Raw genomic sequence first — 22,624 nt, forward strand, 5'->3', positions numbered from 1 at the left:
GGTCCTTTGCTGTTGTTCTGGGATTGATTTGCACTTTTATCACCAAAGTACGTTCATCTCTAGGAGACAGAACGCGTCTCCTTCCTGAGCCGTATAACGGCTGCGTAGTCCCATGGTGTTTATACTTGCGTACTATTGTTTGTACAGATGAACGTGGTACCTTCAGGCGTTTGGAAATTGCTCCCAAGGTTGAACCAGGTCTTGGCTGATTTCCTTTGATTTTCCCATCATGTCAAGCAAAGAGGCACAGAGTTTGAAGGTAGGCCTTGAAATACATCCACAGGTACACCTCCAATTGACTCAAATGATGTCAATTAGCCTATCAGAAGCTTCTAAAGCCATAACATAATTTTCTGGAATTTTCCAAGCTGTTTAAAGTCACAGTCAACTTAGTGTATGTAAACTTCTGACCCACTGGAATTGTGATACAGTGAATTATAAGTGAAATAATCAGTCTGTAAACAATTGTTGGAAAAATGACTTGTGTCATGCACAAAGTAGATGTCCTAACTGACTTGCCAAAACTATTGTTTGTTAACAAGAAATTTGTGGAGTGGATGAAAAATGAGTTTTAATGACTCCAACCTAAGTGTATGTAAACTTCCAACTTAAACTGTATGTATGTATGTATGTATGTATGTATGTATGTATGTATGTATGTATGTATGTATATACACATTTATATATACATACACATCAATATCAACTCTATCTACACACACAACTTTGTTCCCTAGTTTATTTAGTAAATATTTTCTTAACTCTATTTCTTGAACTGCATTGTTGGTTAAGGGCTTGTAAGTAAACATTTCACGATAAAGTCGACGCCTGTTCTATTCGGCGCATGTGAAAATTTGATTTGATGATATTTTTATTCTATGGAAGGGTGATGGTGAACAGCTTCAGGTGTTCCAGGATGTTCTTAAATCTTATTCTGAGCACCTGCGATTCACTATGCAATCTGACGTTGATGAAGGAAGGATTGCATTGGAGCAACTAGAGAGTGAAGCTTTTCCATGACAGCCCAGCCTGCATGTTAACCCTCTGGGGATAACTAGATAGCTAACAGAGCCCTGTTGTCATCACACCGCTAGTCTGATCTCTGAGCAAACAGAGCAGAGGAGGCACTACTGAGATCCCTGAAGGTCACAGCCATGTCCTCTACACTGCCTCTCCATCTCTCTCCGTCTCTCTCACCTCTCACAGCATTACCGCACACAGCTCAAAGCACCAATTATGACGTTAAGCACGTTTTGATGTCTGCAGATCAGTGGTTCACTGCCTTCCCTTCCCGGACTGCTAGGGGTTGGGAATGTGGGAGACTGAGGGGAGGATGATGGCTGGCTATGCCTTAGTAATAATAAGCAGCAGTAGTACCAGAAGAGAGCAGTCGCAGCAGGCTATTGTTTTGCGTGTCCCTGCAGTCACTGTGTTCCCGTGCGATAGCATAGAGAGACGGGGAATTTTCATGGGCACATCGTTCCAACGAGACTAAACTGGCACTCCAAATAGCATTTTGGATAATGTTTCTACTGTTCTAGTCAGCTTGCACTCAGGGTTGATCTGTGCTGACAGAATAGAGGAGCTTATATATAAACAGTAAATACACTTAAATATGTACACACAAATATGTACACACACCCAAGCACCGACATAATATACCCACATATGCACACATCCAGACACACACACAAAGATGCATTCAAATGCACTCACACAAATTTGCATGAGAGGCTTCTGAGAGTGTGAAAAATGGGGCTTATATCCTAAGCCCTGACAGACAATGCAGAGTCCATCTTTTTCCCTTGTGATATTTAGAGCAGGACACTCTAGCCAGTATCACTTCCCGACACTGGCGCTGCTATTGTGGCAAACCCAACAGTGACTGATAATACCAAACCTATATATCTACATTCCACTGAAATGACCTCCAATCTCCATACAAGACACCCTTCCAGCTGTCTCCCCCAACAGTGGAGTGTGTCTACCCATAGGATGAGCCCCCTCACATTGAGTGTTTAAGGACAACAACAGCTGAAGAGGCGTGAGTGCGTGCGTGCGTAGATCCCACTGCTATCCTGATATCTTTGGCCAGCCCAGGCGTTATAAGCTGTATATCGCCCTCCTACAGCCCTCTCCAACCAAAGGGCCCATATGCTAAAGGTTTTCCGCTGCCACTTGGCTGGGCCGGGATCAGGTGGCTTTAAGTCCCCACTGAACGTTCCCAATATGGGGAATCGGAATGTCGGAGCTCCAGAGCTTTTCATTGGAGCCAGGTATACCTTCCAGTCTGACCCCTGACCCCTGGAATATTTCCTGCCGAGCTGAGGTCCTTTTAATAGTCCATTGACAGTAGGAAAAAGACATAACAGCAGGGAGGGGAAGAGAGAGAGGGAGAGAGGAGTGAGGGGAGGAGGAGAGATTGAGGGGGCAGGTAGTTGTTAGAGCGTTGGGTCAGTGACTAGCTGGATCGAATCCCCGAGCTGACAAGGTACAAATCTGTCGTTCTGCCCCTGAACAAGGCAGTTAACCCACTGTTCCCCGGTAGGCCGTCATTGCAAATAATAATTTGTTCTTAACTAGACTTGCCTAGTTAAATAAAGGTTACATTTAAAATAGGGGAGAAGGGGAAATAGGGGAGAAGGGGAAAGAGAGGAGAGGGGAGACTGAGGAGGGAGGGTAGGAGAGGAGGGTGAGAGAGGAGAGGAGAGGGGGTAGGAGAGGAGGGTGAGAGAGTGGAGGAGAGACTGAGGAGGGAGGGTAGGAGAGGAGGGTGAGAGAGTAGAGGAGAGAGGGTAGGAGAGGAGGGTGAGAGAGTAGAGGAGAGACTGAGGAGGGGAGGGTAGGAGAGGAGGGTGAGAGAGTAGAGGAGAGACTGAGGAGGGAGGGTAGGAGAGGAGGGTGAGAGAGTAGAGGAGAGGGGGTAGGAGAGGAGGGTGAGAGAGTAGAGGAGAGACTGAGGAGGGAGGGTAGGAGAGGAGGGTGAGAGAGTAGAGGAGAGGGGAGAGGGCTCTGAACTGTCTACTACCTCATGGTATACATAGTTGGGATTGATATATGACCACTGTGGATTATCGTGCATCAGAAGTGACAAACCAGGGTTCTCTGTATCTCCCGACAAGGCCAACGGATTAGAATCCAGAAAAGCGGATATACGTGTTGAAGAATAGGTTTGGAATGACATTGACATGTGTCTTTCTATATAGAGATAGAGGAGCTCAGAAGCACTTTATTCTACAATCCTTTACCAGCTACTACTGTTGGCCATGGCTACTTTCAGGTATGACAATAAGCACCAGGTAGCACATTGGTAGTCTACTGTATGAACTGATCATTTCAATAGAATCCAAAAGAATTACGGCAATATAGAATTACAGGCTTAAGAAATTATCTGGTAATTAACATTTGGCCACATGTTTTCTAAAACACAAAATAAACAGTGGAGTATGAAATAAAGTGAAAACAGAAGAGAAAACAGTTTCTGCTTGCCTATATTTGTCTGAACCATATGGGTGTCCACATCCAGCCAGACACAATTTGTCTTGTTTTCCTGTATTTTGGGACCTGAGCTCGCCAGACAGCAGAGTTATTCCCAGTACATCAGAGCAGGAGAGAAGAACGTTTGTGAATCAGTAGAAACTGGTCACGCTCTGCTTCGGGATGGATGGTTGGGAGGCACGCTGCTCCCTCCATGCCAGTATCAATGATACATGACACGACGCATTGAAGTCGACCACTGGCAGGCCACAACACACAGGCTACAGCAGACAGGAGACTACCCAGTGCTTATACACACATCTTAGATTAATGGGCCATTGCACATTGTGAAATGGTCCTTCCCGGTCTGTATGTGATCGTTTGAGCTTCTTATTGGAAGCCATTGATAACTGACAAGATGCTAAACTGAGTTGGGCTGGTTTGAGGCTGGGGCTAAACAATACTAGGCTAGCCAGGCGTTATTTAGAGTGACAGTGGGCTGGGCTAAACTGGGGTGTGCTGGGCCTTGGTTAGGCTGGTCTATGTCGCGGCTGAACTATGCTCGGCTAGTCAGGGGTTAGAGAGCGACAGCTGAAGGCAGGGTGTATGCACTCTGCTGCTCTAGGCGAAATACAGCCGGCTGATTGCCAAACACAGAAGATACACAGCCACACAACCGTTCCTCTCTGCAGGGTAGGGACCTCCACATTAACCCTTTACACTCGTACCATATACGGGTTGAAAAGGGCAGATTTGGGCACTGATAAGCGAAAACAATTGTTAAGCAGTGGCTGTACAGTAATTGTCAGAGCTCAGGCTTTTCAGCGCTTTATGGGTTTTGACTGACAGCCGTTCTGAACTTGAGCACCGCAAGTGATAAGAAGTTACCCCTGTCCCTCCCAGTAATTGGGCAACTTTTGCACATTTTGTGTTGCCTGAGTGAGGGAAACACTGTAAATTGAAGAGAAAAGCACGTCGGGTCGTAAGCACAACAAATGTGTAACAAAAGTATGAATAGGATTCATCACATATTATATGAAATGGATGACGTAGTACATGATCTGATGATGTAGTACACAAAACAACGGGACCATTTTTGGCTCGTGAGCACCACTTTCAAAACTACAAAAATTCTATTAAAGTTCAAGAGTGCATCTTTAAGAGGACTCAATGCATTTTGAAAGATGAGACGTTGAGGATTAGAATGAATACCACTTTGATGTCATACAAGCCAAACACCGGTGAGTCCAAAATGTGCACTACACATTATCATAAAACCATTATATATAGAGTCAACGTTTCTGATCACTACGCTTGATGTACAGTTACAAGAAGACATGAGTCATACCCTGGGTTGTTCTGATCATCATTTTCTATTTTCTCGCAGAACACACGACTCCAATGCGCACCAAAATTTCAAAATCGGTGAATCGCCCTGTGAAAGCCTAACACTAAGATCATATTTTATAACTTAGCTAGTCATGTTGGCAATAGAACAAGCTTTTAAACGATGCCCACCTGGCCCACATTAAGATTTATAATAGGGCCTTTTTGGATTGCGTAAACAACAGTAATTGTGTTCAAAACAACTACAAGTATGCATGCTTAGGGCGGTCATGACATTTTGTCAGCTGATTGTTGTCACGCAAATGACTGCCGGTAATTAAATATGTTTAGCATCTCCAGGCCTCCAAACATACAAGCCTCTGATAGGCTCCTTTGGAACATCTACATATTTTTCTTCTAATAAATCCATGTACTATGCACCATCACAATAAATCCATGTACTATGCACCATCACAATAAATCCATGTAATATGCACCATCACAATAAATCCATGTAATATGCACCATCACAATAAACCCATTTAATATGCACCATCACAATAAATCCATGTAATATGCACCATCACAATAAATCCATGTAATATGCACCATCACAATAAATCCATTTAATATGCACCATCACAATAAATCCATTTAATATGCACCATCATAATAAATCCATTTATTATGCACCATCACAATAAATCCATTTAATATGCACCATCACAGTAAATCCATTTAATATGCACCATCACAGTAAATCCATTTAATATGCACCATCACAATAAATCCATTTAATATGCACCATCACAATAAATCCATTTAATATGCACCATCACAATAAATCCATTTAATATGCACCATCACAATAAATCCATGATATTTTAGGCAGGTCTAAAGAAACATAAGTAGGAAGAAATTGTATTTCAGCAGAATAGAATATGAGTCAGACTACTCTATGTTATCCGGCTATGCGCCATGCCATAGGCTGTAGGCTAGTGCCAACAGAATTTCTAAACCCAGTGGCACAACATCGCAAGACTTCCGGGAACACTTGCGAGACAGACGAAACAGACCAGGTCGGGGTTTGGGGTTTAAGAAATCCTTCTTTCGTTGTTAAAATTTCTGGAAATCTAAAGGCACAACGTAGATCCGAGCCAATGTCTTGAACATGTTACTACTCCAACCTTGTGAAAGTTTTCATCAAAAACAACTTCATATCGAAGGAGTGCCTTTGATTTGATAGCCTGCACATGGGCAGTTCGGCGTGAGAACCTTTAGACTCTACGAACTGTTTCTGCACAGAGAGCCAACATTGCCATGACATCGCCTACAAGTGTGAGGGGGGTTTCTATGGAGTAGCAGCTTTAACCCATTTTCATAGTGTACGGTCTTTGCTAGTTCATTTAGCAGACAAGATATGCTTATACAGTGCATTCGGAAAGTATTCAGACCCCTTGACTTTTTCCACATTTTGTTATGTTACACCCTTATTCTAAAATGGATTCAAATTGTTATTTTTTATATCCATTTTAGAATAAGGCTCTAACTTAACAAAATGTGGAAAAAGTCAAGGGGTCTGAATACACTAAGTCCAGTGCCATTATTTTATATAATTTTATAGTAATAAGAATAGGATTGATCTTAGCTGAATACAATAGAAAGGATATTTTTCCCATTCCGAAGCAGCTATGTTGAGAGTAAAAGTGATAATTTGAAACAGGTCCTATACCCTAGATTCAGGAGTTATTTGGCAACTTTAGTTGTGAATGATACAAACCTTAGAATGTCTTAGAAATCAAAACACATATGGACTGCATGATGTGACTATAGGCTATTGATCATTTGAAAAAGGCCGCAAGAAAGTTTGCTTGTTCCTTGCCTCAGGCTGCACAGCTGTTCTTTCATCAAGTGATCATATTTTCACCCATCAGACTATTCTCAATTTAATCATTACTAATATGTAAAATGAGTTTAGATTTAGAATGGCCCATTGTCACATGGGCAGGAACAGGGACAGGGGATAAAAAAAGATGATGATCGGTAGCAACTCAATTAGCTAATGGAGGTTGCTTTCCCTCAGTCCAGGTAGGCTACTCCGGTTTTAACGCACAGCCGAGAAATAGCTAAAGTAGCAGCTGGGATCCTCCTCTTTTTAGTGTTAGCCATCAAAACGTTGCTTTCACACGGGATTGCATATAGAAATGTCTGCCTTATAAGAATACTTAAGTCTTTTTATTTCTTAATAAATCAATCAATTCTGGATTGTGTGCCTATTGTTTTTATTATTGCTAAGTACTGATGGAGCTAGAAACACAAGCATTTCGCTGCACCGGCGATAACGTCTGCAAATCTGTACATGACGAATAAACTTTGATTTGATTATTTCGCCCTACGCATCAACCACTGTTCGAGGAGCACGCAGCCTCTGTGTCACAGGTGATATTCCATCCAAACTCTGTATGCCACAGGCTCTCCAACCCTGTTCCTGTAGCTACCCAGTGCTTCAGTTGGGAAACCAGTTCAAATCTACTCAGGAACATCGATAGTAACATGTTTTCACAACTAAACATATTTCATTAAACTGTTGACAGCACTTTTCTCTGCGCGCTGGAGAAAGGAATAAAGGAGAGCTGGAAACAGTGGTGAGATATTCTCTAGCTAAAAGGCCATGTGTCAGCCTATTAATTATGAAAATATAAACAAGTGCTGTTACTAGGCATAAGCTCTAATATGTGGATGGATGTTTTGAATGAATCATCACTTTTGAAAGCACTGTCCATTTCATTGTGTTTGGCTTTGAAACAAAATCCACCATGATCATGTTTTCCACTCTGTTTCAACCTGCTGTTGAACTTCTTTCTTCAAATTGATCGATCACAGTGAGGTGAGTTTTAAAAAGCATGACACTGTTTTGATAAATGTTTGATATGATTTTCCTTTGCATTTGCATTGATGTCAGAGTGGTTAGAGGGACAATAGAGCCCTGAGTACCAGGCCATTAGCGACCTGATGGTCATTAGTGAGTTGGGTACTACCAACGCATGTCCAGAGGGCATAAGAGGAGATCACGGTGGCTCAACGGTCACGTGGAATTTGACTACGGTCATGGCTCATTACTGTTGGTGTGGCGGTAATATGGTCACCGCAACAGCCCTATCCTTCCTCTAGTTCCTCAACAGCACAGCTAGGAGAGCTCAAAAAAGCACCTTATAGTTAAACTCTTCTTTGAGTCATAACAGTGCATTGAAATGACTTAGGAACTGTGCACACTTGAGAGGTGTGACCACTAGTACCAGTTAGTCCAGTTAGTCCAGTTAGTCCTCTCACTAAAACCCTTGTTTTCTTTTGTTTTATGTTGACCATACACCCCCACACCCACAAAATATATATATTTATTTTAGGAACTCAGTCCAGCTATAAACTTACTCTTGAAAGTTGTAATAGTAGAATGCACAAGTTTCAATTACAATTTTGGGTAGTGCATCAACAGTTCCTCTTGTCATTTTAATCACTGCATACTATTTAGAACTTGTCAGAAATGTACAGATCAACACTGTCAGCTAACGGTTTTTTATTTCGTTTTTTTAGCCCATCGATTGTTTTACTTTTGACACTCAAATAGCACATGAATACACATTACACATGGCAAAAGTATAGAATTGCAAGACAATGTTCTTTAAAACTGCAAACTTTTCTTTGCACCCAATTACAAAATGTGTAGAATTGCAGGAAATACAGTTTAAACCTGCTAAACTCTCCACCAACAAGAGGGGTGTGAACAGTGTGTCATGAACAGTGCTTGTACCCATAGAAATAGACATGGCAAGCGCAGGGGAGGGCGGGCTACAGGTTGTTCCCCAATGCTGGAAGGGGGGAAGGGGGGACCCCCGAGTGAAAAAAAGTTTGAGAACCCCTGCACTACAGTGAGGCAGCACTAGTAGGAAGTGCAAGTCATCAACACTGGGACTAAGACACTTTTCACATCGGATTTACTGTATGTTGCCTGTAAAAAACTAAAAAGAAGGCAATGTTTATATGACCCCATTTCAAACAGGCCCACTTTTACCACATTCTTTCTGTCATAAGCCTTTTACACATCCCATGGTATGCCTGGGGGGGGGGGTGTCTATTTTAATAAATCCATTGAATATACACCGTCACAAAATATATATATTATTAATTTGTTTAGGCAGGACCTAAGAAAGATTTTAAGACAAATAAAATGTATTTCTAAATAATATAATAGCATATTTTGAGATTAATAATGTTATTGTCTGTGCAGCCTATCAGCTACATGGCCGTGCCATGCAAATTAAATCAATAAGTTGTTATTTTGTCCATAAAAAAAAACAGACAAGTCACACTTATTCCCTTGCCCTGATCACAGTAAACACACATAATATAGTAAGAATATAACATAATAAAATATGAAGAATATTTTTACCACACAACTTGAGTGTCACAGGATCGTGTTAAACCACACTCATACAGTACAACAAAAAAGTTGTATTTTGAAACAGAACACAAGCCCAAGCCCAAGCCCAAGCCCAGGGCCATAACCAGGGTTTGCGTTTTAGTGATGTCCAGTTGGCCGTTTTTTGTTGTTAAAACTCTAAAAGGCTATTTGAAGAAGAGCAAAAACATGCAAAAATCTCCTTGGCTGCTGTGGCTTCATTCACCCCAGTTAATCTACAAACACATAGTTTATTAGATATACAATTAGCCACTACACATGAACTCACATTAACTCAGTACTGGGATTAAAAAAACGATAATTGAATACGTACAGAGGGATGTTAGCAGAAAAAGTATTTCGGAAACAAAAGGTAAACAAATAAGTTCTTTACAGAAAAAAAGTGTGCAGTTGAACAGCTAATTTCCTGCAATTCTACACATTTTGCCATCCATTACGTATGCCATGTTAAAACGTCATATTCATTATCTCCAGCACCACGCCAACATCAACATATGTGAAATGTTGTTTCTGTGTTTTGTAGTAAAAAATACAAATTACATCATGCACCAATTAGTGGACAATTAGGAGGCAATGCCTAATCATAACTGGTTAGTATCACATGATGCAGACCGATGATGTTGTTTTCTTCCTCTATCTTTTTTACTACAAAATATATAAAACACAATTTTCACATATGTTGATGTTAGGTGCTGGAGATGAATATAAAGTTGAACATTTTTTAAATGTCCCTTTAATATGATATGACTGAAGATGACTAAAGAATTCAAAAAGATGTGGCCCCCTTGGAGGTCAGGACCCCTGAGCACGTGCCCGGTCAGTAATTCAACCATGATTACTACAAGTTTTGATAGCTGGACTAACTACACTAATTAATCAATCAACATGTTTTTACTGACATGTGCTAATTGAGTGTCATTAAAGGAAAACTGCTGATGCATAACCAAGTTTTGAATTGCACATCGTGTATTCTACTATTCTAACTCTCAACTGTGTTCCTAAAGAAATGTCCGGACATCGGTGTCCTCTTATGCAGGTTTTTTCTGTATCAAAAAGGGGCTTAGGTGGTGGGCATGTCAATGGGTGCAGTCAAAATGGCAGAATTATTCAAATTATTTTTCTTAAATAATTTCTCTCAGCTCCATTGCAAAATGTGTATAATTGCAGGAAATTTGCAAAAAAATGTGTCTTGGCTCCATGGAGACTCTCCACTGCACAGCTAGGAGAGCTCAAAAAAAAGCACCTTATAGTTGAACTCTTCTTTGAGTCATAACAGTGCATTGCAATGACTCAGGAACTGTGCACTTTGGAGAGGTGTGGCACATTTTTGGAGCCAAGACCAATTTTTGCCATTTTAAAGCAAATTTCCTGCAATTATACACATTTTGCAATGGAGCTGAGAGGGAACGTTGCAGTTTTAAAGCTAAATTACAGGGATTCTACATATTCTGCCATGCTGAAAGAAGATGTAGCTGTTTTAAAGATTATTTCCTGAAATTCTATTCTCACTTTTTTAAATCCACATGAGCTTTTTTTCCTACCCTCACTCTGCTTTCTTAGGAAGCAGGCGTAGGATCTTAGATTTTGAGTATCTTCACCATGATACCGATAGAAAATAATAGCAATTTATATTTTCCAAAGAATGTGAGTGTCGTGTTCATATTTCACAACCTCCGCAGGCTTTTCTGCAGGCTTTTGTTTCTTATACGCGATTGAGCCCTACGCTTGATTTAGGCTACATTATTGCATGCTAAATGTTTCTGATCAGTGATAGATAAGGAAACGAAACAAATAGCACTTATTTTACCAGCCAGAGATAAAGTAACCAAATATACAAACGGAGAGGGTCAGGATTAGGCTACTAAGAAACTGCAAGTGAAGAGCTAAATAATCCAGAGTCTTAGACGTTGGGGAGGAGGGGGTGTGCTATACTGACATATGGAATTGTTTTAAGATGATCATACTATGGATCATTTAGCTATTTGATTTTAACATTTTAGAACATCTTTAGGGATAAAATATATATATATATATATATATATATATATATATATATATATATATAATAAAATATAGATTTTGGCCTTCACTACTAAATACAAACGTATTGAATAACACATTCAGAAATGGAAAAAGAGACAGGTCTGACAAACACCGCTGTAGCTCTGCCACCTTTTACCACAGATGTGGAAGGGCGACACCGGCGGATGCGGCGGATTGAGACGCAGCCAATGCAAAAACCATAACTCTAAACTGACGGATTTTGATGGGGATTTTTTTGTTATGTAATTTAGGGGGTTAAGCTACATAACATTGTAGCACAGTGCTAATAAATGAGCCAACTAGATGAAGATGATCACGAGCAGCTCTCACTCCAGCCTCATTGTAGACTAAGCAACATACAAACAAAGAGTCAGTAAAAACAAATCTGACATTGATTGATTTATTAACATGAGTCCCCACGCTTTTCTCAAAGCAGCGAGATGGCGTTGTCCCAATCAAAATGGTGCAGAAATTATCACATGCGGGTAGGCTTTTGCTTCAAATGTATTGTAACGATTGGATGACTTGGAGAATCAGCAAGTCACAATTTGATACATGCCTTCAATTGCATTAGCCTACTTTATTCCACTATTTTTGTAATTCAGTGATTCATTCCCACAGTAATTGTTTATGGCCTAGTAACGGGGCGCAGACCAGCCACCATCAACAGTGTTAGAGCGTAGTGTGTGCCAATGTAGCGTCGGCATTACGGCTATGTTCCATACTAATCCTTAGACAGAACTTTACCGCAATCATGACCAGGTCAGTTGGTGGAAATAAAAGTACAGGCATTGTTACCGGCAATACCTTTCAGATATAAAGAAAAGGCGGCAAAAAGTTGGCGGCATGGTAAAGTTTGTGGCTAAACGTCTTGGTATGTAAGGGGTATAAGATAGAAAATAGGACAGGTGCATACTAATAAGGCTCACAACAACAACAACAGTGTTCCCCACTCTACTGCATCAATGTGTAGCTTCGCCTACTGTATGCTAGAAACCCTCTGTGTTAGATATGCACATAGCTACATGGTTTTGGATTGGAGATTTTCCTCTTCTGCAGAAAACACCTGGCGGAGTGAATGTGAGAGGCAGAGGCTGTGTTCCAATTATCTGGATTGGAATACTTTACTTTCCTCATCTCCTTTCCTATGTGAACCATGAGTTGAGTACAATTAGGTGGGCAGCCCATCCAGTGATCAGGAGGGGAAGGAGACAAGGTGAGGAGATGAGGTTAAACAAGAGGTTAAAGGAGAGGAAGTCATTTGAAAATATTGGGCCATAACCCAGGGATTGTAGAGAGACGGGGGTAGGGACAGGAAATGCAACACCACACACACACACGCCTCACGCCCGCAGCCCCTCAATTTCCACCTCCTCCTGACTCTCACCCGACCCGTCAGTTTCCAGCTCCAGTTTTGTTGCCCTCAATTCCCCGTTCCCAGTATCCCCAGTACTAAGCCCTGTGGGCCGGCATCACGTTACTAATACCATGCCAACGGAGCCGGCCTCGCCATTCAGCTGAACACAGATCTGGTTTCCCTCCTTAACACTCCTAACAAGCTTGTTCCCTCTGTGGCCAAGTGTCAAACCAACCCCCTCCTACCAAAGTCACCCCCGAAGGACTAGCCCTGCTCTGCCCTGCCTTCCCCTGCCCTCCACAAGTGAAACAACATGGAGGTCTGGAGCCCTAACAGTGGGGACCTTTTAGAGCAGTTCTACTCATTTAGAGGAAACTGGATACGGAGGGATACACACCAGCAGACACACGATGGACGCTTCATTATGCTGTGTGTGGGTTGATGTGTATGAGCATATTTGAAGCTGTACGAGAAGACATATGATGATGCCATTTTAGATCAGCCGAGCCATGGATAAATAAACTGACAATGAATTGACAGCCAGCTAAATGGCAGTCTAAATAGCATGGGTGCATACTGCAGCATAGAACAGTGTCATTATCTAACACAGTTATATGTGGCTCTATGATGGACTGACTCCTTTCTTACATTCTTTTCAGTAAGGAGAAATAATGTATGCTGTCGCTGCCTCACTTCCCAACCAAGGTAATCAATACAGTTACAGATCGGATGTTATTTGACGATATAGCGTATCATGCACCAAAACGCCAGTATTTTTCCTTCATAGCTTGTTCTTCATCTACTTTTAAAAATAGGGAGCCCATTTGCTTTAAGCACATTTTTCCATGACTGATCGAAACAAATTTCGTCAAAGCTCTCTCTTGTCCCTCTGCAGCAGACATATGATGAGCACTAGGTTAAGGACATTGAATCATAATAAAATCACAGTATCGAATTGAAACACATATAGAATAGTGAGCATCGCAATACATATCGTATCGACACCTAAGTCTTGTATTGCGAGGTCCCTGGCAATTTCCACCCCTAATCAATAATGTAGTGACCTTAACCAGTGGCGAATTGAGGCATAGGCAACATGGGCAGCCGCCCGGGGCAGCAGGGGCGCACAAAAAAAAAAGTAAAAAAAAAATAATATACAAATTAAAATAAATAAATAAAAATGTACAAATAATATTATTCCGAATGGTGACATTTGCGCGATCGGTTTTCTATCGCTCATTTGCGTGTCACGTCAATGATATCATGTCACCGTGTGGGACTGTGGGTCAATTAACCTTGTCGGAGTGGGCGCCCTGATTCTAGTTTGTGAGCCAGGCAGGCTACTGTCTGGGAAGGTCTCCCACTCAGAAGTACGAGATGAGGAGGGGAGCGGGGGTAGGTTGACCTGAGGTCTCCCCACTGGAAGCCCGAGGTAGGGGGAGTGGGGAATCTATCAAATAGCGCACCTCTAACTTTGTACAATACTAATGCAATTAGTTGTGCAATTTAGTTTGAAGCGCAATAGTGTAATAATCAGGTTCTCTTCTTTATAAGTGTGCTATTCTATTTGTGTAATATAGGATTTGTGCAATTGAGTTTTATTTGTGTGTTTTTTGTTAGCAATAGGGTAAGTGTAATAATTTGATTCTGTTTTTTTTTTATATATACTACAATTTTTTCATATTTGTTTTTGTTACGAGTCTTGTTTTTGTGTGTGTGTATATTAGTTTTAAATGTTATGATTATTTATTTGTGTTGTTCCAAATGTCTGAATTAAAATGACAGTGCAGAATGGTGTTTATTGGGGGGTGGGGTGGGGGAGGGGTTTGACCAGGGAGCCATACAAGCTAGAACCGCCACTGACCTTAACACAACACCTAGCGACCTAAATCAACATGTTCAGACCTCTTGGCGTAACGGTTAAAACCCTCTACAGACTAAGCCCTGTCTGAGCCGGGGTTCATATCAATCAACATGTCCGGAACTCTTGGCGTAACGGTTAAAACCCTCTACAGACTAAGCCCTGTCTGAGCCGGGGTTCATATCAAGGATCATCTAGCTATTTGAGTTATAATTTTAAGACCCCTTGAAGTATAAAAAAAATATATACAATAATTATTTGATTTAACAAGTATCTGACCTATATCTGAGATATAAACTCAGCAAAAAAAAAAAAAACGTCCTCACCGTCAACTGCGATTATTTTCAGCGAACTTAACATGTGTAAATATTTGTATGAATGTAACAAGATTCAACAACTGAGACAAACTGAACAAGTTCCACAGACATGTGACTAACAGAAACAGATATGGAATAATGTGTTCCTGAACAAAGGAGGGGGGGGGTCAAAATCAGAATTAACAGTCAGTATCTGGTGTGGCCACCAGCTGCATCTCCTCCTCATGGGCTGCATCAGATTTGCCAGTTCTTGCTGTGAGATGTTACCCCACTCTTCCACCAAGGCACCTGCAAGTTCCCGGACATTTCTGGGGGGAATGGCCCTAGCCCTCACCCTCCGATCCAACAGGTCCTAGACGTGCTCAATGGGATTGAGATCCGGGCTCTTCGCTGGCCATGGCAGAACACTGACATTCCTGTCTTGCAGGAAATCACGCACAGAACGAGCTGTACAGCTGGTGGCATTGTCATGCTGGAGGGTCATGTCAGGATGAGCCTGCAGGAAGGGTACAACATGAGGGAGGAGGATGTCTTCCCTGTAACGTACAGCGTTGAGATTGCCTGCAATGACAACAAGCTCAATCCGATGATGCGGTGACACACCGCCCCAGACCATGACGGACCCTCCACCTCCAAATCGATCCCGCTCCAGAGTACAGGCCTCGGTGTAACGCTCATTCCTTCAACGATAAACGCGAATCCGACCATCACCCCTGGTGAGACAAAACCACGACTCGTCAGTGAAGAGCACTTCTTGCCAGTCCTGTCTGGTCCAGCTACGGTGGGTTTGTGCCCATAGGCGACATTGTTGCCGGTGATGTCTGGTGAGGACCTGCCTTACAATAGGCCTACAAGCCCTCAGTCCAGCCTCTCTCAGCCTATTACGGACATTCTGAGCACTGATGGAGGGATTGTGCGTTCCTGGTGTAACTCGGGGAGTTGTTGTTGCTATCCTGTACCTATCCTGCAGGTGGGATGTTCAGATGTACCCATCCTGTGCAGGTGTTGTTACACATGGTCTGCCACTGCAAGGACGATCAGCTGTCCGTCCTGTAAGTTTTCATAACTGTGACCTTAATTGCCTACCGTCTGTAAGCTGTTAGTGTCTTAACAACCGTTCCACAGGTGCGCGTTCATTAATTGTTTATGGTTCATTGGACAAGCATGGGAAACAGTGTTTAAACCCTATACAATGAAGATCTGTGAAGTTATTTGGATTTTTTACGAATTATCTTTGAAAGACATGGTCCTGAAAAAGGGACGTTTCTTTTTTTGCTGAGTTTATAAGAAAGATCAGGAAACATTAGATTGTTTTTTCACAAGTATTTAACCCGTTATTTTGGCACTAAACAGTCTCCATATATACCGTGCATTCGGAAAGAATTCAGACGCCTTCACTTTTTCAAAATGTTACATTACAGCCATATTCTAAAATGTATCAAATTGTTTTTTCCCCCCGTCATCAATCTACACACAATGCTCCATAATGACAAAGCAAATAACTGGTTATAGAATTATTTTCCAAATGTATAAAAAAATAAACTGAATTATATCATTTGCATAACTATTCAGACCCTTTATCCAGTACTTTGTTGAAGCACCTTTTGCAGCGATTACAGCCTCGAGTCTTCTTGGGTATGACGCTACAAGCTTGGCACACCTGTATTTGGGGAGTTTCTCCCATTCATCTCTGCAGATCCTCTCAAGCTCTGTCAAGTTGGATGGAGAGCGTCACTGCACAGCTATTTTCAGGTCTCTCCAGAGATGTTCGATCGGGTTCTGGCTGGGCCACTCAAGGACATTCAGAGACTTGTCCCGAAACAACTCCTGCATTGTCTTGGCTGTGTGCTTAGGGTTGTTGACCTGTTGGAAGGTGAACCTTCACCCCAGTCTGAGGTCCTGAGCATTCTGGAGCAGGTTTTCATCAAGGATCTCTCTGTACTTTGCTCAGTTCATCTTTCCCTCAATCCTGACTAGTCTCCCAGTCCCTGCCGCTGAAAAACATCCAAACAGCATGATGCTGCCTCCACTATGCTTCACCGAAGGGATGGTATTGGCGATGAGAGGTGCCAGGTTTCTTCCAGACATGACGCTTGGCATTCAGGCCAGAGTTCAATCTTGGTTTCATCAGACCAGAGAATCTTGCTTCTCATGGTCTGAGTGTCCTTTAGGTACCTTTTGGCAAACACCAAGCAAGCTGTCATGTGCCTTGCATGTGTCATGTGCCGAATTCACTGTACTTCCATTCAGTTTTTCAACTTGTACCGGGGGACTTTCAGACCTTCTTGTGAGGCCTGTGGGCATCAGAGCAAAACGTGTACATAAGAGTCTCACCTTTCCACAGAGGGGTCATATTAGGTTGTAACTCAAACTGTTTTGGATGCTCCAGACAGAAGTCGGCAGATCGGCTGTACCGACTTCAGAAGAGTCCCAAGACGCTTGTGGGGGTTGTAGAGCAAAACGGAGAACACCAGCGTGTTCACTTTTTTCCATAGAGGGTCATAATAGTCAATGGTAGAGGATTTTGTGAGAAGACCAATTTTTGGGATGTCTCATGGTCTGACAATCGCCGCTCTAGCCCTGGCACCTTTCACTGCAGATTCAGTAGTGCGACATCGGTGGATGTGGTAAAAAAAAAAACATCTGTAACTTAAACTGACAGATTTTATGTGGATTTTTTTATTATGCTATTTATATTTACGCAGGGGCGTGGACATCAACTGTTGGCTTGAAAGCCGCTGGACTCGGGTTCGAGTCCCGGTCAGGGCTACCTCCCGAATTCACTACAATAAAACACACCAACTCAGACCATTGGTTAACAATAAAATCATAAATTATTTTTCTAGTCAAATTCTATTCCCCTAAAAGTTGCTGAATATCTGTATACATTATATTGAGAAAGGCAGGTGATCCATTCAGAGACCCAGGTCAGGCCTGGTTGTGTTAGAACCTCTCCCCAGGTACTAAGGCCCGTCCTGGGTGTGTTTCAGCAGGGCTGCCTGGTTGGCTCGCTGGCCTGGGTGATGTGTTCATAATTAAGACATAATGAAGGAGAGAAACTTCGGAGATCCTGTTAACTCTTTAGATCTCCCTTGCCTCATCCTAATTTGATATGCAGGCAAATGCATGCAACTCAAATCTTAGCACAAATTTCCCATTGAGATCAACGGTCGATTTAAATTTGAAGTAGTTTCATTCGTGCGTTTCTCAAATTTGGATTCAGTCTTTAAATTACACAGAACCAGAGGGGCCATTGTCACATCAACAACAAACAACATAATGCCCGGTTTCACATCACCCCCAAATCGGCTTTAGGGGTGCAATGCAATTTGCCATGGTCTACCTAAGAGTGATCTGGCTCTGTGCTTTCCCTACTATTATATAACCCATAAACAGGACACAGTGGAGGGAGGATAGAGGGATGGTGGACGAAAGATGGAGGGTGTAGGATGGAGGGAGGATGGGAAGAGAGCCCTCTGCCTGCCCTGCCGTCCTCCCGCTGATGCCCCTGGCTGTCACGATACAATGCTCAACAAAGATGGGCAGGAACGGGCCGTTGCTCGCCCTATGCCAGGAGGACTTTGCAGAGAGGCAGAAAGAGAGAGAGAGGCACATGACTCAGCCCTATTTGAACTGGAAGCGACCCAAACAGCATCAAGGGTGAGCAAGGTCACGCTCTCAGGTCTCTCTCTCTCTCTGATTTTCTCTGTCCATCTCTCCTTCTCTCGATACTAAGTATGGATGGATAACTACACAGCCACAGTCTGTCTACTAATGTATTCTCACACGTCCATCTGATTGGGTCAAAGTGTCACATGATTCTTAGAACAGTTTCCTCATAGGGCTCCCGAGTGGCGCAGCGGTCTAAGGCACTGCATATCAGTGCTTGAGGCATCACTACAGACACCCTGGTTCGATTCCAGGCTATATCACATCTGGCTGGGATTGGGAGTTCCATTGGGCGGCGCACAGTTGGCCCAGCATCGCCCGGGTTTGGCCAGTGTAGGCCGTCACCGTAAATAAGAATTTGTTCTTAACTGGCATGCCTTGTTAAATAAAGGTAAAAAAAATATTTCAAATATTTTTTAAATAAATAGGAGCAAGGATTTGTCAGATTCAACCATAATGTCAGAAATACACTGGTGAAATACACCAGGACAGAACCAACTAAACTAGACATTTTGAATAGAATGACTTTATTTAACCAACGGCATCATCTGTGCAAAGACTGGAGAAAACATCAACAGCGATTACTATGAAATGCTCTTTGAGTTGCAGGGTATGTTATGTGTACGATGTGATGTGCATGTTGTGTGTGCATTTTATCTGCGATGTGCCCACCTCAGAGTTCTCTATAACTAGCCGGCTCAACCAACCAGATGACCACTTGTGCCCTATAGAACACAGTGAGTCATAACGAACTGAAGCAGGCTTTTACCCAAAGGTGATTCATACATGATTCATGTTTTATGTGGGCCACCCCTAGCCTACTGTAGCACTGGGATGAACCAACTAGGCAGTCAGCACAGCAGGGACATCCATACAGTCTATTTCTAGATCAACCATTCAGGTTGCATTAATCAAGCAACACAACCAGGCATTTCACAGACAAAGAATATTGAAATATACCAAGCATTGATTACACTGAAATATGAACTCCTCCCTCTGCAACTGGGTCCTAGACTTCCTGACTGGCCGACCCCAGGTGGTGAGGGTAGGCAACAACACCTCCACCACGCTGATCCTCAACACGGGGGCCCCCACAGGGGTGTGTGCTCAGCCCCCTCATGTACTCCCTGTTCACCCATGACTGTGGCTACGCACGACTCCAGCTCAATCATCAAGTTTGCTGACGACACGACAGCCAACAACAACAACGAGACAACCTACAGAGACGACGTTAGTGCCCTGGTGGAGTGGTGACAGGAAAATAACCTCTCCCTCAACGTCAAAACAACTAAAGGAGCTGATTGTACACTACAGGAAAAAGAAGAGGGAGGAAGCCCTCATCCACGGGGCCACAGTGAAGAGAGTCAAAAGATTCAAGTTCCTTGGCGTGCACATCAATGAGGACCTGAATTGGTCCCACCACACAGACATCATGGTGAAGAAAGCACAACAGCACCTCAACCACAGGCGGCTGAAGAAATTCGGCATGGCCCCTAAGACCCTCACAGACTTCTACAGATGCGCCATTGAGAGCATAAGGTTGGGCTACATCACCGCCTGGTACGGCAACTGCACCACTCTCAACCGCAAGGTTCTCCAGAGGGTGGTGCAGTCAGCCCAATGCGTCACCGGGGGCATGCTGCCCTCCCTTTACAGCACTCGGTGTCAAAGGAAGGCCAAGAAGCTCATTATAAGGACCTCAGCCACCCGAGACACACTCTGTTCACTCTGCTACCATCTAGTAGAGACGGTACAAGTGCATCAGAGCCGGGACCAGGAGACTGTGAAACAGCTTCTATCACTTGGCCATCAGACTGTTGAACAGCACATCACTAGCCAGCTACCTGACGGTACTCAGCTTGAGACTAATGCCCCATATATATACATACATACATACATATATATATATATATATATATATATATACAGTTAATGAATGCTAGTCAATTCCTAATCTGTTTATAAACTGTTGTTTACACAATGTGTATGTATATACTGTATTCTGGACATAGCTCATCCTAACATACCTACTACTGTACATACTATTTTCCAAAGTATATACTGTCTATACACACCAGTTATTTATATTCTGGATTCTCACTCTAATATATCTACTTTGGATTGTTATTTATTTCAGATTTTTTGGAATTCTACTGCACTGTTGGAGCTAGTAACATAAGCATTTCACTCAACCAATAAACGTTAGTGAAATATACCAAGCACAGATTCTACTGAAATATACCAAGTATTGATACTACCGAAAAACAGATATGTACCAAGCGTTGATTCTACTGAAATACAGATATATACAAAGCATTAATTCTACTGAAAAAAAACATGTAATAACGGGTAGACCACGGGTCTGGAATATAACCACAGATGGAGATAAAATAGAGTAGTTGGTAGCCTATATTCTGTGTACTTCCTTACCACATAGACTGGCCTGTTGTTGCAGGTGGGTGACAGTTGTTCTAGCTATGGGGCAGCTCCTCGTACTGTGTAAGTAATGGTGAGTCACTTTCACAGTGAAGGCCAATGCAACACAACACGAACTGGACTCAAGTCAATATGCCATGGTAAATCAACCGACCCGGCCCAGGCTGGTAAGCCCTTATAAACAATGGATGACAACGTCGGGTCGGTCATAGGGTATACAGTTAAATGTGAAAAGAAAGACAGTGGCGCAATATATGTCACCATAAACGGTATCTCGTGCGTAATTTAACCTTTATGTTATGAGCGCCACATCAACAACCAACGGTTTATGTGTTTGTCATTAGCCTACCTTCTTTTTGGTGTTGCAGTGGCAGCACACGGTCCACAGGTATTTAAGGGTCCTCCAAAGGAGAATGATGAAGAGACCCCCGAAAAACGTGACCATAGAGGAGGCGAGGAATGCCCACCACATGCGCTGGCCATTATTGTCGCAGGGCACGTCTGGCGAGAAGGGGATGATCACGTCCATCTTGGATATAGAGATCGAGGAGTCCTGATTTTTATTATGATAGATATTTCTACTCATCATAGAGTTGCCGCTTCCATGGAGAACGGTGGCATCCGGCTCAGCTAGCATCTAGGAGCCTTGGAGAGCCTGTGCCAGCGTCCCCAGCCCCACTCACCAGCCATATTGCTTGAAACAAAAATACCCCCCTTCGCGTTCTATATTATTGTCACACGCACTTAAGTGTTTATTGCAATCTAGTTCAGATTTCCGCTACAGTGGAAAACGCCGCACGCACAAACTGGACCGAAATAGCGGGTCGGTGTCCATTCGTGAGAGGCATTTAAATCCGCAGTAATGATGAACGTTGAGCGTTTTTCATTTTTAGGGGTTTTCCAAGTCTTTCAGGACAAATGCCATGGCAAAGATGGTCTCATCTAGCAGGCGTCGAGGCTGCCAATGTTTCAGATTATGATAGGCGCAGCGACATTAAAACAAGGCTGTTTTCTTCAACCAGCTTCTGTCCGGCCTCTCAAGCCGTCTTCCGTCGATTAACGGCGGACAATCGATTTCACTTTTCTAAACGGCAATTTAATTGATAGCCTATATGGTTTTCGAATGGCTGAATATATTTCAAGTCCCCAAACGGTTGCCACGATGCGAAAATACATAATCTAACGGTGTTTCCAATAAATTCAGCAAACAATGATAAGCTCTCGGGTAAATGTCGTCTTCCACCAGTGTTCCTGTGCTCCCGCCCAGGCCCGCGCAGATCCGCCAGCTGATTGCGCCTGTCGGAACCGCTCGCTCCAGAGAACCGGAGAGAGATGAACAGGTAGGAGGGGCGGGGCGTAGCTCTAATAATAAACATGGGCATAAAGAGCGCAGTAATACGGCTGAGCGCGGATGTTTATACGAAGTGCCAAGCAGCCCCTTGTCTCAGTCAGTACTTAGGCAACAGCCTACATTGCGTTCTTTCCGTGTAATGTAGTTGTGTTTAAAATGACGCATGTCTCTGACCTGCATATGTGACTGTCATGCTGCGCTCTGCCTGTGTTCATTTGAGCAGCAGCCCACTATAACTCTCCTACTGTGATGCAGCAGCAGCTTTGGTGTGAAATGCCAAGGCTTCCATTTTAAGACCATTATTAGCTTG

The 22,624-nt window shown here is 42.9% G+C and overlaps 1 protein-coding gene across 22 annotated transcripts in view; it reads right to left on the reverse strand.

The window, feature by feature from the left end:
* kcnma1a (potassium large conductance calcium-activated channel, subfamily M, alpha member 1a) overlaps window positions 1-22,304 on the reverse strand; it is a 283,780-nt gene extending 261,476 nt beyond the window's left edge. For all 22 annotated transcript variants that reach the window (XM_029698737.1, XM_029698732.1, XM_029698736.1 and 19 more), the window contains exon 1: window positions 21,313-22,304. In XM_029698737.1, the coding sequence (XP_029554597.1) occupies window positions 21,313-21,600 (288 nt within the window). In that variant the 5' untranslated portion in view covers window positions 21,601-22,304. The remainder of the gene's footprint in view (window positions 1-21,312) is intronic.
* Window positions 22,305-22,624: the final 320 nt, after the last annotated feature.

This window comes from Salmo trutta, chromosome 18, assembly GCF_901001165.1.
Source record: "Salmo trutta chromosome 18, fSalTru1.1, whole genome shotgun sequence".
Taxonomy (NCBI): Eukaryota; Metazoa; Chordata; class Actinopteri; order Salmoniformes; family Salmonidae; genus Salmo; species Salmo trutta.